Source organism: Copadichromis virginalis, linkage group LG18, assembly GCF_057382275.1.
Source record: "Copadichromis virginalis isolate Kocher_CV1m ecotype Utaka linkage group LG18, C_Virginalis_male_GT1.1, whole genome shotgun sequence".
In the NCBI taxonomy this organism is placed as follows: Eukaryota; Metazoa; Chordata; class Actinopteri; order Cichliformes; family Cichlidae; genus Copadichromis; species Copadichromis virginalis.
The window spans coordinates 31273346-31296005 of record NC_140635.1 but is presented as its reverse complement, the minus strand read 5'-3'; the positions used below and the strand labels follow the sequence as shown (position 1 = coordinate 31296005).

The 22660-nt window shown below is 42.1% G+C and overlaps 1 protein-coding gene across 1 annotated transcript in view; it reads right to left on the bottom strand.

Annotated features, from left to right (window-relative positions):
• The window catches only part of zswim5 (zinc finger, SWIM-type containing 5), a 73405-nt gene extending 51410 nt beyond the window's left edge, over positions 1–21995 (bottom strand). The window contains exon 1 of the mRNA XM_085438659.1: positions 21373–21995. Within this exon, the coding sequence (XP_085294785.1) occupies positions 21373–21901 (529 nt within the window). The 5' untranslated portion in view covers positions 21902–21995. The remainder of the gene's footprint in view (positions 1–21372) is intronic.
• Positions 21996–22660: the final 665 nt, after the last annotated feature.

The window sequence follows — 22660 nt, the reverse complement described above, 5'->3', positions numbered from 1 at the left end:
CATACTGCATTTCTACAATGAAAAGTCAATGTGAGGATCATTAGCTAGGCATGAAATATCATACAATGCAGTGGCACAAGACAAGCTCTAAGATTTCAAGCTTCAGGGAGAGGCAGGTTCCAAAGTGTGTGCATGTGCGTGTTTGTGTATAGAGTGACATATTAACACACTGAGATCTTATAGTTGCATCCTTCAGTCAAACACCCCCTCTCTCTGCTTTGAACCAGCAGAAAAGTGTCACTGCAGTCTTACACACACACACACACACACACACACACACACACACACACACACACACACACACACACACACACACACACACACACACACACACGACAATGGAAGAGATCCTTTCAAAGTGGACCTGAGGGAGAAGAAGCAGACCAATGGGGAAACTCCCCCTGAAGTTAGCAGACACCAATGATACACTGCTGTAAGGAGCAGAGAGAGATTCAACTATGATGACACAGAGGGGCCGACAGACAGAGAGAGCATAATGGATCTATTACACCACATTTATCATACTGGAGGAAACTTGCACGTATGCACTTTAACATTATGTTAACATTAACTCACCACATCAAGGTAATAGTCACCCTTAATCATCTTTACAGTAACTATGTTGTCATTTTTTTGCACATCTGAAAGATGCATTTCACAGGTTACACTAAGAAAATTTTTCACTCACTAATCTTCATTCCTACCAGAGACGCCACTTGAGCCAAGTCTGTGATATCGATATCCACCTTTTTTAAAAAACTCAATTTTGGTTACCGCCAACTGCTGGAAAGAAAAAAATAAACAAATCCCCTCCCCCACACACTCATTAGCTGGAAACTGTTCAGCCAGTTGTCTGTCTGTAGTTATAAATGCTTTATCAGAGCTTTGTCAGTGAATACAGCTTCCTGCTGCACCAGGAAACTAGGCTGGCAGGAGCACTTGGCTAAACCAAAACAGGAACATTGCAATTCTGCAACCAAACTGACTAACAGAAAAATGAGAGCTATGTAGAGCTGACGGTTTGATCCTGGTTTTTAACTTTAAGAAACCTCTGTTACAATCACATGGCCTTGTTATTTCATTCAATATTGCTGTTTAAGAAAAAAAAAACCCAATAAATTGGATTTTCGTAAGCTCAAGGATAAAAATGTTTATTAGCAAATTTGTTGTCATTTCACTTTACATCAGAAGACAGACCGATCAAATTATTTAAGCTCAATTCACAATCAATCAGAAGAATATGTGAGTGCTAAACAGGGAGAAAAAAGAATCTAGCTGTGTTAATTGGGTTATGTTAAAGAAGATCATGAGCTTAATGCAGTTAAACTAATCCAACAAACACCTCTGCACAACAGCCAGTGTTGCCTTAATCTGATTGTGGTGTAATTTCTGACATCCTTGTTAAATGTACTCATTTTTTAAACAAAATGAGCAGTTTGTCTCAGAATAAATTAGATCAGAGTTTGTCTGCTCTGCACTCAGACTCTGTCAGCCTTTGGTCTCTAGCCGACATGGCCAGCAGGGCCACACCTCTGGGGTTTATAATGTTGCACATCATTTCTGGGATTCGTCTCTGCATCTTGTTGTCATGGGGAATGTAGCTCTCTACTACAAAGTAACTGGTACTCACTGAGTGCAGCATTTAGAGCTGGTTCCAAGCAAGCCCTGAGTGGCTTTTCTCCGCCTTTGGGGGAAAAAATGATAAGGGAGAAAAAAAGAAGACTTTCCCCCTTCTTTGTGGTATTTGATATCAAAAGCATTCTTCAGTCTTCTGCTCACCAGTCAGCTACTGCTGTTGGGCTTGGTGAATCAGTCACCTGGCAACACAGTAAAAACTAGTGCCCGGTCTCCCCTCAGCTCTTCAATTTAAGTCAGACTACCAAAGCTTCTCCTAACTAGCATGCACAGCAAACCCATCGATAAAACAAAAGCCACAGTGGGCTGTTTGTGAGTGAACAAATAAAAATGCAAAGTTCTTTAGGGAACAGTACATCTTCAGCTTTAGTTTGAACACAATATAGTCGGGAGGTTGGAGAGAAAAAAACAAACAATAAAAAAAAAGAGCAAGAACTGGAAAATTGACAAGGTTCTGATCACGGTGCCTTGGCTTTCCCACCATGGCACACACACACACACACACACACACACACACACACACACACACACACAGTGCGCCCCCAGGCCTCAGTAACCACTGCCTTCCAATGAAATGGTCTTTGTAAGTAAAAGGTGTGCCAAGCTAGGCTATAGACCGGTCCAACAAAAGCAGCGGTTAAATAGCATGGGAACCCCCCCCCCCTAGGGGTGTAGGCCAGGGTCACTTAGTATATGCACAATGTGTGACAGTGTGTGTTTTTAAGTACCATCAGTTTAGCGTGCAATAGGAACAAAACAGAGTCTGTATCAAACTACCAATGTAGTTAGTGTGTGTGTTGTATGATATATGGATTGCGTGGCAGCCACAGGGGAAGCAGCTAATAGTCATGAATGTGAACAGGCATCTGTTACTGTGGGGCCTTTGCTGTTATCTGTCTCATGGCCCTGAAAACCAAGGGAACGCCTGCCTGCTGCACCCTCTACAGCTACTGCATATGGCATGGTTAGGAAAGATGCTTTAAAGTCTCCAGTTTCACAGTTTGGTTACATTTGTAGTTTTTCCTTCAGCATCCATCACTTTCTAGTACTTCTGCACTACTTATTTTTATGTATTTGCAAAAAGATCAGCTGGCTAAGTGTACTGTGCAAGGGCCAGAAAATATTAAATCCACAGAGAATTATCACATTGATTTAGTAAACGTTGAGCTGTCAGCCCACTAAAATGCCAATCTTGCAGTGTCATAGACTGACTGGTGGAGCTGCATACGTGCAGCTCTGCACAGAAGAGGAAAGACGAATGACAGAGAAACGATCTATTACATCCATTACACAGGACACAATAGTTACACCGTTTTGCACATCCTCTACAGTGAACATAAATAGGAAAGTTATACAGTTTAGAGTAAAATGTCAATCATATATATCCCGGATATTTATATCGGAGCTATTGTATATATTAGAGCTATTTCTTATATTTTGTAACTTTTTGTATTATTTAATTTAGTTCAGTCTGTTACTGTTCTTATTGGTGCAAATGTAACAACATAACTCCCTTAAAGATTAACAAACTATTCTGATTCTGACAATGTCACTGTTCACATACAGCACTGAATGATTTCGCCTTTTGTTTTTTGTGGACACACATGAATGGTGTTGGCTTTATGTGTGTATGTCAATAGAAACAGCAATCTACAAACTCACATTAACATCTGTTGACTTTGTGCACCAATTCAGACCCAATTGTGTAGTTCTGGAACTTTACTTATCGTTCTGGTTTTGCCCAGAATTTTAGATTTGTGACAAAGTTCAGAGGGTTCCAACTTCTGACCTTTTTGTAAACGTCATTCACTAAAAATATGCAATAGATGGATAAATAGATAAATAGATGAACCACAAAGATAACAAAAATGTATTTAAAGAGGTGAGCCACTACTTCAGTTGGAAAGCAGAGTGTTGAAAATCCTTAACGTTCCTGTCCTTAACCAGCTCAGACATGTACACAGGAAGCAATGAACAGAACTGTCAGTAACCCGAATTACACTTGTTCATGATAACTGCCAAATTTGCGAGTAAAAAAACAAAACAAAAACAAACAAACCAACTCCTGATCCAAAAGGCATAACAGCTGAACTCAGACTTGACTGAATAACTTCTGTCACCATCGGCTGGAGATCAGAAAGGGAGCGGTTTAGAGCGCAGACGTCCCCACAGTTCGATCTCCAGGGTTCCTGGGTTCCACTGCACTGACCTGCTGTTTGCAGGCAACCACACTGCCTCCAGTGATCTTAGTTCTCACTTTCAGTTTGACTGAAAATTCAGATAAAAATGACTTGTTGTCTTACGCAAGCTTATCTGTTGATCTAATTGAACTTAAAACCAACTACGAAGAATAAAAATAAATCAATTACATAAATATATGGAGGACATACCTTCCCTGAAAGCCACTTTTATGTTTGACTCAGGCTTCAAGGACAGAGGAGTAGAAAAGAAAGAATGAAGACCAACACAGAGGACAAAAAGACCAACTTCAATCTAAGTAGCAGCTCAGACGCTCACTGCGGCCAATCCGCCATCAGAGAGAATTACCCTGACAAACCCTCTTCAATCAGCCATCCAACTACCCCCACCGCTACCCCTCTTTGCTTTCCTCTCATCCATCCTACTACTCAGAATGAAGAGGTGAAAGATGATTAAAGGTAATAGCTGTGAGTACACCCTGTTACACCCCGACTTCCCACCCTCCACCACCACCAAAAAAAAGAAAAAAGAAAAAGAAAAAAAGGAGAGCATCAGAAAACATCTAATCAATCCATTTTCTTCAAAAAATTAAAAATATAGCATTTTAAAAATGTACAGCAGTGCAGTGTGTTTGACTTCACACAGCAGCTGCTGTATCGGCATTTTCAGTGCAGCCTCCGTTTTGGCAAATCTACATCCATTTTAGATTTCCTTTAGTAAAAACACAACCATTGTTCTGGTGAAGTGAAAGATATGTCAGCAACAACAGATACTCACATTACTGTAAGCCCAAACCCAATGTTTATGGGTAAAGGGGTGATAGTTCGTCACCACTGGCTCAATAAAGCTGGAGCTGTAGAAAAGTTCTCTTTATAAATACTCCAATCTAACACTGGTGAATTTTACCATCACAGCCTTTGTTAGGCTGATTGGAACAAGCAAAAACTAAAGCAGTCCGCATGCAGACACTTAATATTTGCATTACTGTGTCTTCTAATTTTGCAGATCCTTACACACAAAAGAAGCCAGCAGGTCTCTCTAGTAGCAATAACTGACACAGGAGCTGCAAGTGTCAGTCAAACGGCTACATGAGAGTCAGAAAAAATAATTAGAAACAAAATTAATGGAAATGGTAGTTCTAGGTGCTAGACTCTGGATTACATCAGCACGCTCAATGATGACAAGTTCCAGTTTAAACAAAACTGTTTTTGGGGACACAACTTGGTAGAATAACGGATCAACAGAATAAATAAAAATTACATGTTTGCAAAGTGTGTGCAGCTGGAAAAATCAGACCAAAGGGCAGTTATGTTGTCAACCAATCAGCAGCAGTGTCTTCCTGGAAGCTCCATACACTAACAGACACAAGGAAGAGGAGAAAACTTGAAAAATATGAACTAGCTTTTTGGTGTTAGAAGCAGATGAGATAAGATACCATTTAATTGCTTCTTTCATAAGCTCAGCTTTAATCCCATTGTTACCGTGCTGGTGTTTCATCCTTCTGATAACACACAACACTTTAAAACACTCATTTACACACACACACACACACACACACACACACACACACACACACACACACACACACACACACACACAATATATATATGCATATATACACGCACAAAGATGTCCTTTCTGCTGCTGTAGCAGAAAAAGTGCTTAGCATGCCACATGCTCTCTTTTTTGTGGGGGGCAAACTTTAACTAGGTGAAAATTAGACTTTAAAATAATACGGTAATAAAAAAAAGTATAGAGATCAGGCTTTGTGTGTGTCGAGAGGAACAGAGAGTAAAAAGAATGGAGGATTTCAGATACGGTGCTGGATCTTTTCTTGAATTCAACACTATTCCCATCAAGGTCAAGACAAAGTAAAACCAAATAAACAACAGGAAGTAAGCAAAAACTAGAAAAGGCACACGCTAAACAACAACAAAAAAACAACAACAACAAAAAACAAGAAACAAAACCAAACACACGACCTGAGTTTACAGGACTCCAAGACTACCCACAGACAACACACTACCAGTGGACCCCATGTGCACACAGTTACACCACATCACTGTGGGGTAAGGCAGCGGAGAAGGCACCTAATCCTATTACACCATGACAACTACTAGAAACCCTGCATTTACTGACAAATGCCCACACACACACACACACACACACACACACACACACACACACACACACACACACACACACACACACACAGGGGACATTTAGTATCCTTTGTATGCCCCTGTGCTGGACAGTTTACTGTGCCTGATGTGAGCTGACAGTTTAAGTGGTCTGGGTTCAAACATCTTGAGGCCATCATACAAAGGTAATGCTTCAAACAGCAAATGGATTCTGGGTAAAAACCCAGAATCCATTTCCTCATTACGTTAGCTGTAGAAATTTGTTTACAGCTGCTAAAGACTCTAATGCTGCCCATTTACTAGCACTCAGGCCTGTGTGTAGAAGTGTAAGGCCAAGAGGTAACTCACAGTGCTGCTCATGTTGTCACCCAGTTCTTTTCTGTAAAACGACTGACCGTTACAATTTCAGCATTTCTTGTTTTTGCTTAGAAGATTTTTGTGGTGATTTCTAAAAAGATTGCAGCCACAGGCAAAACACCAGTATTTCTGTTTATTTACTGAGAAAAATGAAGATTTTGTGTATAGACTGTACATAAAAGATGGAAACTGCCACAGTAACTCATTAGCTTTTGGACTTCACATGCTAAAAACCACAATATTAGCATTTTGCTGTGGCCATGGCAGATTTTTGAACAACAGGTTACCTTATATAGATGAAGAGTGTAGTGTTAAGATATGAACTAGCATTAGTAAGGTTCGTTAGCTACATTAAACCACACACACACACACAAGCTCATCTGTTAAAACAGACAAGTGAATCTCTTCAACCATGCATCCATTCGCTCCATCCATTCACTTCCGCTTATCCTTTTCAGGGTCGCTGGAGCCTATCCCAGCTGTCATAGGGCGAGGGGCGGGGTACACCCTGGACAGGTCGCCAGTCTGTCGCAAGGCTAACACACAGGGACAAACAACCGTTCGCACTCACATTCATTTGCACATTCACACCTAGTGACAATTTGGGTTATCCAATTAACCTATCCCCACAAGCTGCATGTCTTTGGACGGTGGGAGGAAGCCGGAGTACCCGGAGAGAACCCACGCAAACACGGGGAGAACATGCAAACTCCACACAGAAAGACCCCAGCCTGATGTTGGAATTGAACTCAGGACCTTCTTGCTGTGCGGCAACAGTGCTAACCACCATGCCACCGTGCTGCCCTTTTTTTTTTACCCATTCACACACACATTCACACACTGGCGATAGCAAGCTACATTGTAGCCACAGCCACCCTGGGGCGCACTGACAGAGTCAGTCTTATAATGATCAAGTATACCCTAAAACCTTCAGATTTTCTTCTTACAAATCTACAAATGATACACTGTAAAAGTACCCTGAAAGTACCTAAAGAAATTAAGTAACGTAAAGTTTTAAAGGTTCTCTTCCAATTGAGTTAGCTTGACTTATTATTTTTGATCAACTTCTACTATTTGGATATCAAGTACCTGCTACTTATAAAAACATAATTTCATTTTACTAATTTATTTAAATTACATGACAGACATGTTTGGAATGTTTTGATTCCTGAGGTGAATTTGACACCAAACATAAAAGATTAATATCTTTTATGTTTGGTGTCAAATTCACCTCAGGAATCTTCAGTCTGATATAACAACTGGATTGATTTCAATTCTGAAGAGGACAATGGAGTAAAAGTAAAATGTCTTTGTCTTAACATTATGCACAAAGTTTAACAACTTGTTTTTTTAGTTGTTTTATTTCTTACTGAAACATTACATAAACATTTATAAATGTGATTTCAAAGTTATGAATTTACTGTAATTTATCCATTGGGCATTAAAAAAAAGCACTAATAGCAAACTTTAAAAACGGTCAAGTGAGCTTTTCATTTTGATTTTTTTTTAATCTATTTTCTTCTAACACTTCACTAGTGAGGTTATTTCCTGTCAAATATGGAGGTCCGTCCACTCGGTTGCAGGTGTTCGTTTTTGAAATGTGAGCAGGCGGGATTGAAGATTCACTGAAAAGCTAGAGACATCAGTCTTAATGCGGCTGTCTTCATCACTGCTGACTGTGAAAATGTGTTACATTAAAGCATGCTCATTCAGTGGCACTGTTAGCTAAAAGCTAATAAGCTAACACAGCCACTTTACTAAATTAGCTGACCGAGTTCACAGCTCAGCAGTGCAGAGGTAGCCAAGACAGGCTTAAGTTTTTAAATTACGGACAATGTGTTGTTCTGAGGTTTTCTCCCCTTTTTTGATGCAATACTCTCTGTAATATACCGACATTATGATGAAGTCTTTCAAATTTAAGGGGATGAAGTTAATGAAGATTTCAGAACTGCTGAAAAAGCAGCAGGTCAAAACTTGGAGTAACTCCTACACTTGTGTGGAAGAACAAATATCACTGTATGGAGAAGAGCCAATAACTACCATTTCATCATAGTCAGTTTAAAATTAATTTACCTAAGTAGTTTGGCTGTATTGTATGATTACGATAATGAATTGGAGAGATGATTTGCTATAAAATGATCTTGTGAATTAGTGGATTAATGTGTGTTTATGCTTTTATTCATTCATGTCTGATGAGCCAGATCTGAGATGATGCAGTGGCCTTGGTTATAATAATCCATGACAACGACCCAGTTCATCACCAGTCTGTGAAATTCTTTTAAAGTGACTTTGTGAAGGTCTCCCAAGAACTGCTGATAAACTTCTCGGTATGTTTGGAGTGATCTATGCACTACATCTACTACTACAATAATTACAAGGAGCAGAACAGCACTGTATTCATTCAGAGCTGCTGAAATGGTCCCAACTTAGAGACTCACGAGTCTGGATCACTGTATCACAGCACAGCATCCTGTTTTGTTTGTTGTTGTTTTTGGACTACAAGAGATTTCTGATAGTCATTGTTTTGAATATGAATGTTAACCAAGCAGGTATTGAAAAAAAAAAAATAACAGAACCAGGACATCGGTCTATGTACGGGAGTATGGGAAACAAATGAAAAGTTTGTAGTTACTAAATATTTTTGAATTCATTAAACATTTTGCTTTTATTTTAGTCAAAAGGTACACGTCAAATATAATCAAAATACTGGAGTTCTGATAAGCATCAACTTTTAAGTTCATAAACTTAAAAAAAAAATTAAGGCAACCAATAGCAGAACTTCTTTGGGTTTACAGTGTAGACAACTGCAGTGCCTTCATAGCATCCAGTTACACTGAACAAAAGCTAATGAATCAAATGCATTTAAGTTAGAGGGACAAAACAAAAACACACACTGTGTCTGGCTCGTCTCCTCCATCTTTGTTTGGGTGAGAAGAGGATTGAGACGGCTGGTTGGGGTGAGCAGGGTGTGTGAATAGGAGGTGTGTGTGAGTGAGAGAGAGAAAGAGGGTGAGAGGTCTCAGCTACACTGATCCTCACAGCTATTGACCACATTAATCATGTTGCATATAGAGGATGTGTGCGTGCGATTGTCCCTCCTGTCCCTGTGTGTTGCTGCACTTGACTGCTCCTATCAATTCAATTTCATTTCTCCCCTCCCTCCCTGCCTCTCCAAGCAGCACCCACCCCACCACCACCAGTCTGTGAAGCCTGTAGTCTCCCTCTCTGTGTGTGTGATGGACTGCTGAGAGTCTAATGAGGTCCCTCCCTCCCCTTTGGCTTTTTTGTGACAGGAGTGTGTGTGAAGGGGGGGGGGGGGGGGGCAGGGAGCCAGAGGTGACAGGTTGGTTATGTACTTTGTACATTTGCCTTTCAGCTCTCCTCTTCCTCCCTCCTGTCGCTTCTTCCTTGCTTCACACCTCCCCTCACCCCCCTTTCCTTCCATTTCTCCCTTCATTACATCCTCTCCTACCCTCCCCATCCCCTCCACATTCATCTCATCCATCCCATCTCTGCCCAGACTCCCCCCCCCCCCCCCCACCCACACACAGCTTGTCCTCCTCCCCCTTTTCCTCCTCCACTCTCTGCAGTCGTCTTACCATTCATTTGTCGGTGAGACTGCGGCCTAATGGGCCATAGCAGGCCTTCCACAAAAGAAACCCACACAGAGTGCTGTTATTAGCAGATAGGGAGAGAAAGAGGAGGGAGGCAAATGGACAGGCGTAGAAAAGAGGGGAGGGAGAAACACAGCAGAACTGTGAACAGGAGAGGAAGGAAAAAAAAGGGTGGGGGGGTAACTGGGGTGATTCATTTTAATGTGCTGTTCAATTAACAAGTGCTGAGGAGGCATCTTCTGCTCTCTGGCCTCGTTTGACTGTGTCTGTGCGCTCTGGCAGTTAACTGACTGGCTTGTTTAGAGGAGCAGAGGCCAAATAGTGGAGCAATATGACCCAACAGCATTTACACGGCACACTGACAGACATGCAGGGAGCGTTCAAAGCCTCTGCTTTGAACGCCCCAGGTACACATGTTGCTGTGTACCTGGGGCAGGTACACAGCAACGGTTTCAGTGCAGCGTTAACACACAGAATTAAATTTGAAAAAACATCTGCATTAACGACATTGGGCTATGCACGTTTCCATAAAAGCCTTTTATTTTGAGAGGATAAACTATGGGCTACACAGAGACAAACAGCAACAACACACATTTTTACCGATAGACAATTTACAGTCAGTACAAGCATGGCTTTGGACTGTAGGAGGAAGCCAGAGCACCTGTGTAGACCCACACAGGGCCAGAACATGTAGACTCTACATAAATAAATGAAAAAAAATAAATTAAAACCCATGATCATCTGTGATGTAGCAGTGCTATTCCAAGCACCACTGTGCTGCTTCAGATAATAATTTCTTTATTAACTGAGATTTACCTGTGATTTCTCGTTAAAACAAACACATTCATTTGTTATTTTTAATTTATGACAGTGTCACAACTGGCCATTGTTACTTTTGTGTACTCAGTTTGCTGTTAGTTTGTTTCAGTTTGCTGCGTTTGACAACGCAGAAAGTTTTACAAAGGAAAGCTTGCAATTGGGCAAGACAATTTTTTGGGGGGATAAGTCTAGTTTGGTGTTCTGGTCACACTGGGGGTGGGGGGTGTGGGGGGGGGAGGGGGGGAGTCAGCCAGGCCCATTTACTAATGCAGTCTGACAGTCTGAATCACCATAATAGGCAGCTTGGTCCCTGAGTGATACAATTATTTGTAGTTTTAGAACTAAGTGCTTCCTTTTAAAACCTTGTTGACACATATGGCAGGATGAAATAAGAAAAAGAAAAACCATGACCAGTCTTCAAAGCCTCAAATCATGTTAAGAGGTCAGCACTGATGAATTACATATCAACGGTTAACAGAAGGCCAGAAAATGTTTTCATGTGAAGGGAACAGAAAAGAACTATGGTGAGGAGGAGGACATCTGCAGGCCACAAGAACGCCAAGCGGTGCAAGAAGAAAGATATCCGGCATGCTTGTTGACTTCCATTTCCCGAGATCAAAGTCTGAAAGTGTATGGAAATAGTTTATAATCCAACTCTAATGGCTGTGTCTCACAACAGCCTCCTATGGGCCCCTTTCTGTCTTGCTGGCAGTTATAGCGCTGTTGTGAAGGGCTTTCAGTGCCTCTGAGACTGGAAATGCACATAGGATAGAGGCACTCGCTGCAATACACAGCTGTGTGTATTCAAAAGGAGGGTGGGGAAAAAAACGAAAAAGAGGGCGATTATTATCTGTGCCTGAAATCTATGATCTACGAATGGCCATTCCAAGTGGAGACGGGCAGCACAATAAAGGGCCAAATACACTGCGTTGAAAAGAAAGATTGGAGCATTAGCATAGAGATCAAGAAACAGTCAGTCCTGGCTAACACAAAGTGAGGCGTAATGGGAGCAGAAAGAAGGAATTTTCTTTCACACTCAAAGCCAGCAGAGCGCTGTGCTCAGATCGCTACAGATGTGGAGCTCAAAAACATAAATCATATTACTTTAAAAGGGATTCCTTTCCAGCTGTTGCATTTTATATACGTGCAGTGCAAGTTTGCATTGTGGACTGTGCAAACCCAGAAGTGGCCACAGCTACAGAAACCTGTCAGTGTTAAAAACAAAACACACAAAAATAACAAACAAACCCTAATTTAATTGGCTCAAAGGATCCCAGATCTTACAAACAGATTACACATATGTATGATATGGAGTATGATGATAGAAAACTATACCACATCAGTCTTTCTATCAACAACCAAACCAACAGTATGGGGGGAAGACCAATTTATGGCCAATTTGCTAATACAAACACATTGTTTTCTTATGATTATAAACCTCCTTAGTCATCACCACAGCATTCTCAAAGCCATGACTAATATGGGAGTCATAATTCCACATAGTGTAGGTCTTCCGTTGATGGAGAAGCTAAGGAGAGGCAGTTGCTTTAGACTTCCAAAGAGCCAATGGAGAAAACTGTGTGCATAGGTCGAACCCTCAATGGCTGAACATGTGGTTCACTACGTATAGAAAGATGACCAAAAAAAAAAGCCAAAACAGTATCGAAGAGAAACAAAAAGTGGCTGCAGTGGACAATTAAAACAGTTTTTAAAGCCAACTGGAAGAACGATGACTCATATTGTTACGCTACAACTCACACTGACACAACCTAAAGTCATTTTGACTCGTGAAATAGTTTGAACTATCCCTTTAAGCTTTGAAGGCAACAAAAGGGGGGGGGGGGGGGGGGCACCTTGAATGAGAGTTCTGCTTGGTTGACTTCTATCCAACCATCAAGTAATCAATAGGAGGGCAGAGATGAAGAGAGGAATTCTGCCCGTTTCCCACAAAGTTAAAGACAGGAGGTGGGATAATGGGTTTGAGGTCAATATGATGAGAACATCTTTTAATCTGGGGTAACATTACTCTGTTGGGTTGGTGTGCATCCCAAAAAGAAAACTCGAAAAGGAATCCCATCCTCTTCAGACGGGTCTAAACTCAGGAGATTTATCTCATTCCCCCTTTAAACAATGCTACCTGTCAAAGCATTTGTTCCACACTTCAGACATCCAGGATTTCCACTCCACAGGCATTACTTGTACTTTTAATGGAAATGTGTAACTTAATCTTATGTGGGAGGGTTATGAGCTTATACTGGGTGGGGGGGGGGGGGGGGGGGGGTTTCTGTTGCAAGAGTGTAACAACCTGTTTGTAGGACTGCATTCATTTCGGGTCTCCTTTGCATTTCAAATGACCCTTTACTCGCTGTCAGCCCATTTTTCTCCTTTCTCCCCAAAATTTGTTAGGCAATTACAACCAAACTAAGACATAAGTCCAGCCTGCAAGCATTAATCTTCCTTTTCAAGTTCAGCCTCTCTCAGAGACAGGGACAGAGGCCAAATGTGCACAAACAACCATAGTAAACATACGCTTGTGCACATACAAAAAGCCAATAAAGGACAGGTGTGGAACAGCGCAATAACTGAATACAGCAAGCCGTCAGCTTCAAGAGCTAAAAAAAAAAAAAAACAGGACAAGGCCACCATTGATCTCTGCTGATAATTGCACACCCATCTAAGGTAAAAGCACTAAAAGCTAGGTAGGAGGAAAACACACAGGATAGGGAAGCATGAGAACAGGACAGAAGCAGTAAAAATGTGTTTGCACTGCATTTTATTTTACACAAACACACACACACACACACATACACACACACACACATGTTGGTACTGTGACAAAAAAGTAAGAAAGGAGCCGTTATTGAGGGACAGAGTAGAGCAAACAATACCAACGGCAAAGAATGCCATCCTTTTTTGCTACCTACTGCAAACATGTCCTGAGTGGAAACAGCAAAGTAAGAAATCACAGTTAAAAAAACAAAAAAAGTTCAAGTGGCATTTTTAGTGGTTCTTTGTGTTTAAAGTGAGGGCCATTTATTCTGGTTACAGTGTAACAAAGCTGGTTGTAGCCATTCTCTCATTAAAGTGTTTCCATTAACTGTTCATTGCTCTGATCCTTACAGAGAAACACGTCTCCTGGGCAAACTTTTGACTCACACATGTCTGAAACACACTAGTTTGTGCAATACGCTTTTAATTTATGTATAAAAGCAAAACTGGGAACCAGCACCACCACAAGAACACAGCCAACCCCTCTGTTTTCTCAAAAGAATTCATGATGTTGCACAAAAAAAAAATAAACTAAGTAATTGTGTATAACACATGAAACATGCCCTGCCCCACAGGAAGAAAAAACAAAAACAAAAAAACAAGCACAAGTGCAAGGACACTGAGATGTCAAGGAGCTTTCAATGTCTTCTCTGACTGCAAGAGCACCCTTCCTGTGTGTCAGATGTAAATCAGGTATCCACTACATCTTTAGTAAGGGCTGAGCACGAATGCATGTACACATTAACAGTTGTTGACAATCAACACAAAGCCATGGAGATCATGTTGAACCCTTACGCAGGTATAATAGTTGCAACATCTTTTTAATTGCTGCATGTGCTATAATTGCTATCCGGTTGTTCAGTCTGACGTCACTAGCCGTGTCTGGGTCTAAACTCCGCTGCAGGTCCATATATCAAACGATCACTATGGCATTACTGAGAGTTGAAAAACTGTCTAAAGTCTTTCATCTTTAATAAAATGATCAGCGTTCTGCTCTACCAGGTGTAAAAATTGAGTTTAACATCCAGGCATCCATGAAAACGGAATTTATGACATTTAACGGAGTTAGAAGTTAGCAGGGAGTTAGCTCACTAGCTTCTATCTAAATACAATATAGCATGTCCTGACTGCGGGGTTTTGGAAACAAATTAAAACGTACAGCTCTGTTATCACTTCCAAGACAGAAAACTAAACAGCAGTGACGTTTGCAGGGTTACTGAAGTTTGGCTAGCTGGTATATAATGATGTGCTACATGACCGCTAGCGACACAGCTATGTTAGCATAATATAAACAAGCTAACTTTTTTTCCACTCGATAAAAGTTACCGTGAGTGTTGTCGGTGGTCAGGAACAAATGTAATCGCATGGCAGGATGCTGTAAAAGGACCAAACTTCAGCCAGGAGAACAACTGAGATAATCCATCCACAATACGAGGTTAGTCATTCATATACTGCTGCATGGGCTGGGCTGTAGTTACATCCTAAGGTTTTAAAAACTGAGCTTAAATAAATGATTAGTGGTAATAAAAGCCGAGGGAGGTCAACAGGGATCACCGACTGTTTTAGGAGCTTTTTGAGATCAAATAGAAGAAAATACATAACATTAAACATGTTAACAACACAAAAGCCATATTAAACGCAGACTACTTTAGACCCGGAAGTAGGATCCGTCGCGTCATCACTGAACAACCGGATTGTTAGACAATCCCTCACGTAAAGAACTGCTCTAACTTCCAGTCATTTTCTCCTCATTCTTGCTGGTTTTCATGTGGTGCCTTGACAACACATTGCATGTGAACAGCATGAACGGCTTGACACTAACATTTCAAAACCATGTGCTAAATCAAGAAAAAAAAGTAGCACTGGATCAGCTGTTTAAGTGAAAAGCGTAGAGCACTTGGCAACAACAGTGAGACAAAAGAAGGGGTGGGTTAATACTTCCCTCTATTCTGCTTCCATCATTCCTTTCGTGCCTTAAATGTAATGTACAAATAGTGGAGGAAGCTCTCAAAGAACAACAAGCTTTGATTAATGATTTTATGTAATCAGGACATGCTCTCTCTGTCTCACACAGACACACACACACGTACAGGTGGCTGGCCCTTTGATGAGTACAACAACAGAGAGTCCTCCTAATGGCCTCATCTTTCACGAGTCTCTCCAAGAGCTAATAAGAGTGTGGGGACGATTTGTCTTACCAATTTTCCCTTTTCAAGTGTGGCAGGCGTGGAATTAATTACACTGATTAAATATTGTCCGTCTGATTTTTAGCTCTTCCCCAATGCATTGAGTAGCAAATAGCCAACTGGCTAAAGTTTGGGCTCAGTCAAATAAATCTACAACAAAACGCATATGACGCGAAAGAAAATCCTTCTTTTTCTACAGTCACCACTGCAGTGCAGGCTAAAGCACTTTACATGAGAGGGATGATGAGCATTTAAATAAGAGCTTTGGGATATTTAAAAAACAAAAAAAGACTTTCGCCTGGGAGATGAGGGTTTGAGCCCCTGTGGGTCCAGTATTTATTTATTTTTTAATCATTTGATGAGTTCCCTTTTTCATGCAGTTTTGTTTTCATTAGCAGTTTCATTGAAACTTCCTTTGGTTAATTAAATGGGGTCACCATGGTGGAAGTACCCACATCAGATTTAGACAACTTTTTTTCCACTTTTTAAATGCCCTTCCCATTGAAACCCTCATTACTAATGTTAAGGGAAAGCTTGTGTTTTTTGTTAAACTAGAGCCCTAGACAATGTTTATCGCAAGTCTTTCTCATTCCAAATGGCAGACAATGAGAGTAAGAGTAGGAATTTTGCATTCATTCTTTCCACAATCAACTGACCAGTACTACCCCTTTTTCTTCTTTGGTGATGTTCTGTGATATGAGAGGGGTGAGAAAAGGGCAAAAAAGAAGAAATGAGGACAGACTGATTGGTCAGGGTTTCATGTTGCAGCAAGATAATGACCCAAAACAGTTTAACTAAAGGCTTTAAATGCTGGCTGACCAGCACCATAGCCAGACATAAATCCCATCAAACTGGGTCAGAAAAGGACAGAAAGTGGGAATGAAAAGGAAAAGAAAAGTGAAACAACCGTGGGAAAGTCTGCAGAGAAAACTTTATTTAAACTTCCATAGCAGGAAGAATGCCACAAGCCTATATGGCTGGTGAATGAGTCATCCTTTCAAGCGACAATAAGACAAAGAATTTCAGCAACAACTTCAGGTTTATAACAGTTTAAAATCGTCAAACCAGTAGTGTGCATAAAACAGGATAAAACAAATGTGAAATGTCCTCAGAACAAGACTCAAAAGTGCTGGGAAGCAGTATGTGAAGGACATTATAGCAAGCATTTGAAGTTTTAGATTTGAACACAATCACTGAAAATATACATAGAGTCATCATCACTGGGACGGACTATTAGCAGATCCCACACCATTCCACGTACTGGGGTCTAAAGTTTACTCATGATTAGCCAAAACATGAGTCAACATCCTGACACAGCAGAAAAAAACACAGCTGAGTCACAAACCCAGATCATCGCCATCGTCATAATCAAATGTATGACCTCTTTCTTACTCAGTCATACCTGACTCTTTCCAGCTTGTCCCAAAACTTGCAGAAAAGTGTGTGTGTGTATTGGGGGGTTGCAAAAGAGATTAAAGAGCCTGATAAATGGAAAACACACGGAGTTTTATGAAAAACAAAAGAACAGTAAAGACAGAGTGCTCATGGAGATGTGGAAGGAGAGATGAAAAGCGAGAGGTGTCAGCGGACTCGGGGCCTGAGACTCGAATCTGGAAGAAAGATGGGAGATGAGGCAAGCGAAGGATGAGCTCACCAACCCCCGTCTTTTATCGCAACGTGTTCTTGAGAAATCCAAGAGCAGGTTTACACCAGAGGCTCGCAAGCTCTTCTACAACAATGAACCCCACAGCCATTCTGCCAGGAAATGACATCTGTGGAAATACTGGCAGGACACTCACACTCTGCAAAATGAGAGTGTCCGTCACTGCCTAAACAGTGACGGACAAATATCATCTTCCTGACCACAGAACAAGTAAAGGAACACAAAACAGAGCCAACTTTTCCGTGAAGTATCGACTTTTGGTTCTTCAATAACGGTTTTCAGTCCACTGGCTGTCAGTCTCTACACTTTAATCCTGTTCAACTTTGCTGCCGAGCTTTGTCAGAGTCACCGGTGCTTGAAAAGGCGTCGGAGACCCATTACAGTTTTATGTAACGTCACGGAGACAGCGATGTGCACACACATACTACTAAGCACCCCCCTTCCACATACACACCACACAAACACCCCCTTTCTGTGAACAAGGAGTTTTTCTACAGCTGGGTAACAAAGCATGACCCAATAATCCCAAAGCTTGACTCAAAGCTAAAGAAGCCCCCTCCCTCCCAAACACACACACACACACACACACACACACACACACACACACACACGCGCGTTCCCCCTCCCTCCACTTATATCCCTTCCTCCCGCTCTCTGAGGACTTTATAAAGGCTGTGGCATGGGGGCTTCAGGGCGACTTTGCAGTGTAGGAAAGGGGGGGTTACAAAAACAAGCATGCTTCGCTTTGATTATTGAAATTATGACTTGGAGCAAGGAATACATTATTATAAACACATGTGCCAATGAGATGTTGATGAGCTCACGTCCCTTCAATCCATCACTATTACTATTAAAAGAGGCTCTTCCACAAAAGCCCTTCACTTGTAGTGTACTTTTTTTTGGGGGGGGCTACTAAGGAACAATACCAGCCATTTCATTTCTAAATGGTCAATGCATCAATCAATGGGTGTCTTTGGCAATAAAGGTTATCACTTTCAACTGAAGAGATCCTTTTTTTCTCCCCTTCTCTTCTCATTTCATTATTGCGCTCATCAGTCGAGGGGCCGTTACATTACGCAAGCTGATAAAGCAATAAAAGCCCAGCAGCTAGAGGCAAGGGAGCAGCAAAACACCATGTCCGCTGAATATTGCCCAGCGCTGTGTCCCAATAATTATTACCTGAGAACACAAGAACGACTTGAGAGATTGCTCTAGGCGCACCAATTCTGAGAAACATGGGGCAAAAAAGTCAAAAGATGAGCAGGAGATTAAAGGAATAGGAGCTCCTGCTGTGCTTGTAATAGCTGTGAGGAACAACAACAACAAAAACAATAAATACAAATAAAACTGCATATCTCGTGATGGTTTAGCTTGTGGGCTCATCACATCTGTGCTTCAAAAAACAAAAACAAACCAAAAGAAAAACTCGATTACACTTTAAATGCACTTAATTTCCATAAAAGAGCCCAAATCTGGTGACCCAGGCAAACAGCTGACTCAGCTCTAGAAAAGTCAAACGCAGACACGAGGCTGCACGGCTGCAGCACAGTCTCACCCTTCACATAAAAAACACCCAACTGAATTACTTTGTTTTGGTGTACAAATAGTAGCTCAGAGTATGTTCTAAACCATTAATATGCAAACCATGCGGTTCAGAAACTGAATAGCAGTTCCAGACTGCAATTCCCCAATACACCTTTCCTCCTCCCCTTTTCCCCTCCAAGCCATGCAACATCAACATGCATGTGTCAGCACGCAGCTCCTAATCACTCACCAGCAAGTTGCTATTAAAGAATACATGAGCCACGTCCATCTCCCTTTCCTATAAAACAAAAAAACAAGTATGACCACTATAAGTGGCATTTAGAAACACGCCACGCATCGGGCCAAAGCAAGCTCTTGAAACTTGCACATTTTTTGCGGCTGTGCAACGCGATCCTTAACTATTCTGTGTGAGCCAGCCCAACCTATCCAAACCTAGCTGTGAAAAACAACCCGAAGACAATTGTACTCCTGTTAAGTCAGTCAGCAAAAAAAAAAAAAAAAAACTTCCACAGTTACCGGTTCCCATGCTCCACACAGTGACGAGCAAGCCGAGTCTTATCTTGATGTCACGCAGCTATTTGGCCCCAGTCTTGTGTTTTGTTGACAGAAAGACAAAACCATGTGCCTGCCTGCCTTGACTGACCTTGGGAGGGGGAGGCTGGGTAAGAGGAGGAGGAGGATGGAAACGATTCGCCATGGAGCCAGGTAAGACTTAGTAAGGTGTTGTGTTATGGGAATGTACTCTTTGTTTTGACTGTTGAACTTTCAAAACTCAAGTTTATACCAACAAAATTCACAGTTACTGTAATTGTACTCCGTAGCTGCAGACGGTAGACCTGACAGGATCCCCTTCACCCCCTTCTACCCAGACTTTCACCTCAGTGGTTGTGTTTGTAATGGCAGGAAGTGATAAAATAGGTCATCACTCAGAACTTACACCTTTAACTCAAGACTGCGGTTTGCTGACAATCTTTGCAAAAGCACACACTTCGAATCCCTGAGGTGAGACCAGCCTCTGGGTCCTCAACTCTCTTTGGAAGAAAAAATAAGAAACTTATCAAAGCAGACTGCATCCAGCTTCAGATTTCATTTAGTTCAATGAGCATTTATGAAATGCAATTAGATACAGCAGTCAGCAAGAAAAGAAGCAGCCAAACAGTTTGTAGCTTTCACCGCCCCCCCATACCTTGGAGCAACATGAACCCAGACAAGCTTCAGTGGCTCTCACACCATATGGTCTAAGAAAAATCCTTGCAGTTACCATAAACGACTTTTTTCAACATTATCCATCGGCTTCATCGGATCAATTTCGCCAATGTTCGAGCTCAAATTCGTGGCCGTGCACGAGAACCTATGAAAAATCTGAGTGGAGATGGATGCTTTGCGGAATGGCCCTTTGTTTGGAAACAGCCTTCTCTGCAGCGCTGGCAATGCGAGACGCTTATCGATCATTTCAACTGGAAACCTTTTGTGTTGCGCGCGACTGCGAGGCTGCGGGCAAACGGCATCGGTAATAACGAAAATTAATGCCGTACTGCGTCTGCTATTAAGGTTCTCTTTAATTAGAGAAACTACAAAAATACTCCCAACGTGGATTTTTATTATTCCACGCTGGTGGCGTCGGAGCTCTTTGTCCGGTCCGAGCAGCAGCCGCAAATAAACAAAAAGCAGTCGGGGGATTTTTTCCCCGGATTAACACCGGATTAATCATAGTAAGAGACCCAATAACCGTCTTTGTTCCTTATTTAAGCCACCCTCAACCAGTGTTGCGTTGAGTAGGAAAAACAAAAGAAAAAAAACTTCTGCAATAGGGAATGAGGGGGGAAAATGATAAAGCCCAGACGCTATAACGTTGGGTCCTTTTGTATCCGCGTCTGTCAAGCCCTCCTCCTCCGCCTGTCTCACGACTCCAGCCACCTCCGGCCGTCGACGCTGACCCTCGCCGAGGCAGAAAAGTGCTCATAGTTGCCAAGACATGGCTTCCGCTTTTTTTTTTCTTTTGAAAAGAAAAAAGGCAAGTTGAAGCTTTAAGCTAAACAACGCTGGGTAAAGTGGCAGTAGCCAGCGGTACAGCTACAGAGTAACGCAATAGGAAGCCCTTTAATTTTTAAACAGCAGCTGGTCGGCTAACCTAGCAAGCGCCCCTTTTCCTACGCTTCCCTTTTTCATTTGGGTCCCATAAACCAAAAAAGCGTTAAATTCGACAACAAATGCCTCAGTACGATTGAAACGAACTAAAAAAAACACGAAGTGTTTGTGTAGTTTTATGTGCGCTGAAAAGAGGCGCTTTGCATACTTTCCGCGACAGCAGCAAAAACTTCCATCAATCATCCGCCGTAAAAGGTCCAAGAGCAGCCGCAGCGGAGACTCGAAAAAAAAAAACCAGTCCAGTGTGTTTATGCCAGGCAGCTTTTGCTTCGGTTAGACAGAAATATTCCACTTACCGACTTGTAAAACGTTTTCCACACAACCGGTTTCTAGCAGTCTGATACCCCGACGGAAAGGCAGTCCGTCTCCCGTCCCCACTGCCCCGGCTGCCCCAACGGTAGCTGTTGTACCGGCGGCAGATCCTCCACCGCCACCGGCGGTTGTAGCTCCGGAACCAGCACCCCCAGCCCCACCGGGAGTCGCCGACGGACCTTCCTCCCCGGCGACTCGGCACTGAAACGACGAATACATGCATATCTCCTTTTCGTTGCGGGGGAAAGACCAGTAGACGATGCGGCGCTGGACGGGCTCCGGGATCCTTTCGAAGCGCTCCTCTACTCTCTCGAAGGCCCACTTTTCCGCTACTGCTTTAGCAGCGCAGTCCAGAAGAGACTCGGGAGAACGATACCGGGAGCTGGGCAACCCGCTGCCGTGGCCGGGCCCCGGCCCGGGACCTCGGGGTGCTGGGCGAAGGCAGGGTCGCTTGCTGGCCGGTGGTACCGAAAGAAGAGGATGAGGCGACTGTTCTCTGCGTCCTTCCGCCATGGTGAGCCGATCAACACTAACGAGACGGACGGTGTGCGGACACCGAGCAGCAGCAGGAAGCCAACAACTCTCACACACACATACACACACTAAGCTCTCTGTGCTCCCAGAGCACTCTAAATAGGGGCTCGTGTCAAACTAGCAAGTATTTCAGGCAGAGCTTCCGGTCACAGCTGTCAAAATAAAACACGTACGCAAACGAGAGAATCTGCCCATTTAAGTCATAACACGGACCTGATGCTGTGAATTTCCATCAAAATTAGGCTCTTGTGATCTGATATCAATGAGACATTTCTCAAGGTCTTTTACGCCTACTTTCCAGGTGAAAAATACCACAATGAGCTCATATTTAGATTAAAACGTCACAAACGGTGAGGGGATGCCTGGATCTGTCTATCCATCGGATAGCGGCTGTAAAAGCAATTTTGGCAAATTCAGCTTTGTTTAGCTTAACTCATGTTTGTCATTCTGATTTCCCAAAGTGACATCAGGTCAAGACCTGAAAGTTCGTTGCACACATGCCATTCATTCATCTAAAGTATTAATTATCTAGGTCTTATTCTGACACATCAGTTCCAAAGACTGGTGTCATAAACTTACCCTTAATATCAGTTATTATAGTATATTATCAAAACTAAGTTAAATAACACATTTACTGATGTAATATAACCACTAAACAATGACAGCCAAATACCTTTTATCATTAATATTTAACTTAGCTAGCTGCCTTTCCTCTAAAGCTTTTATTATTTCTTTCTG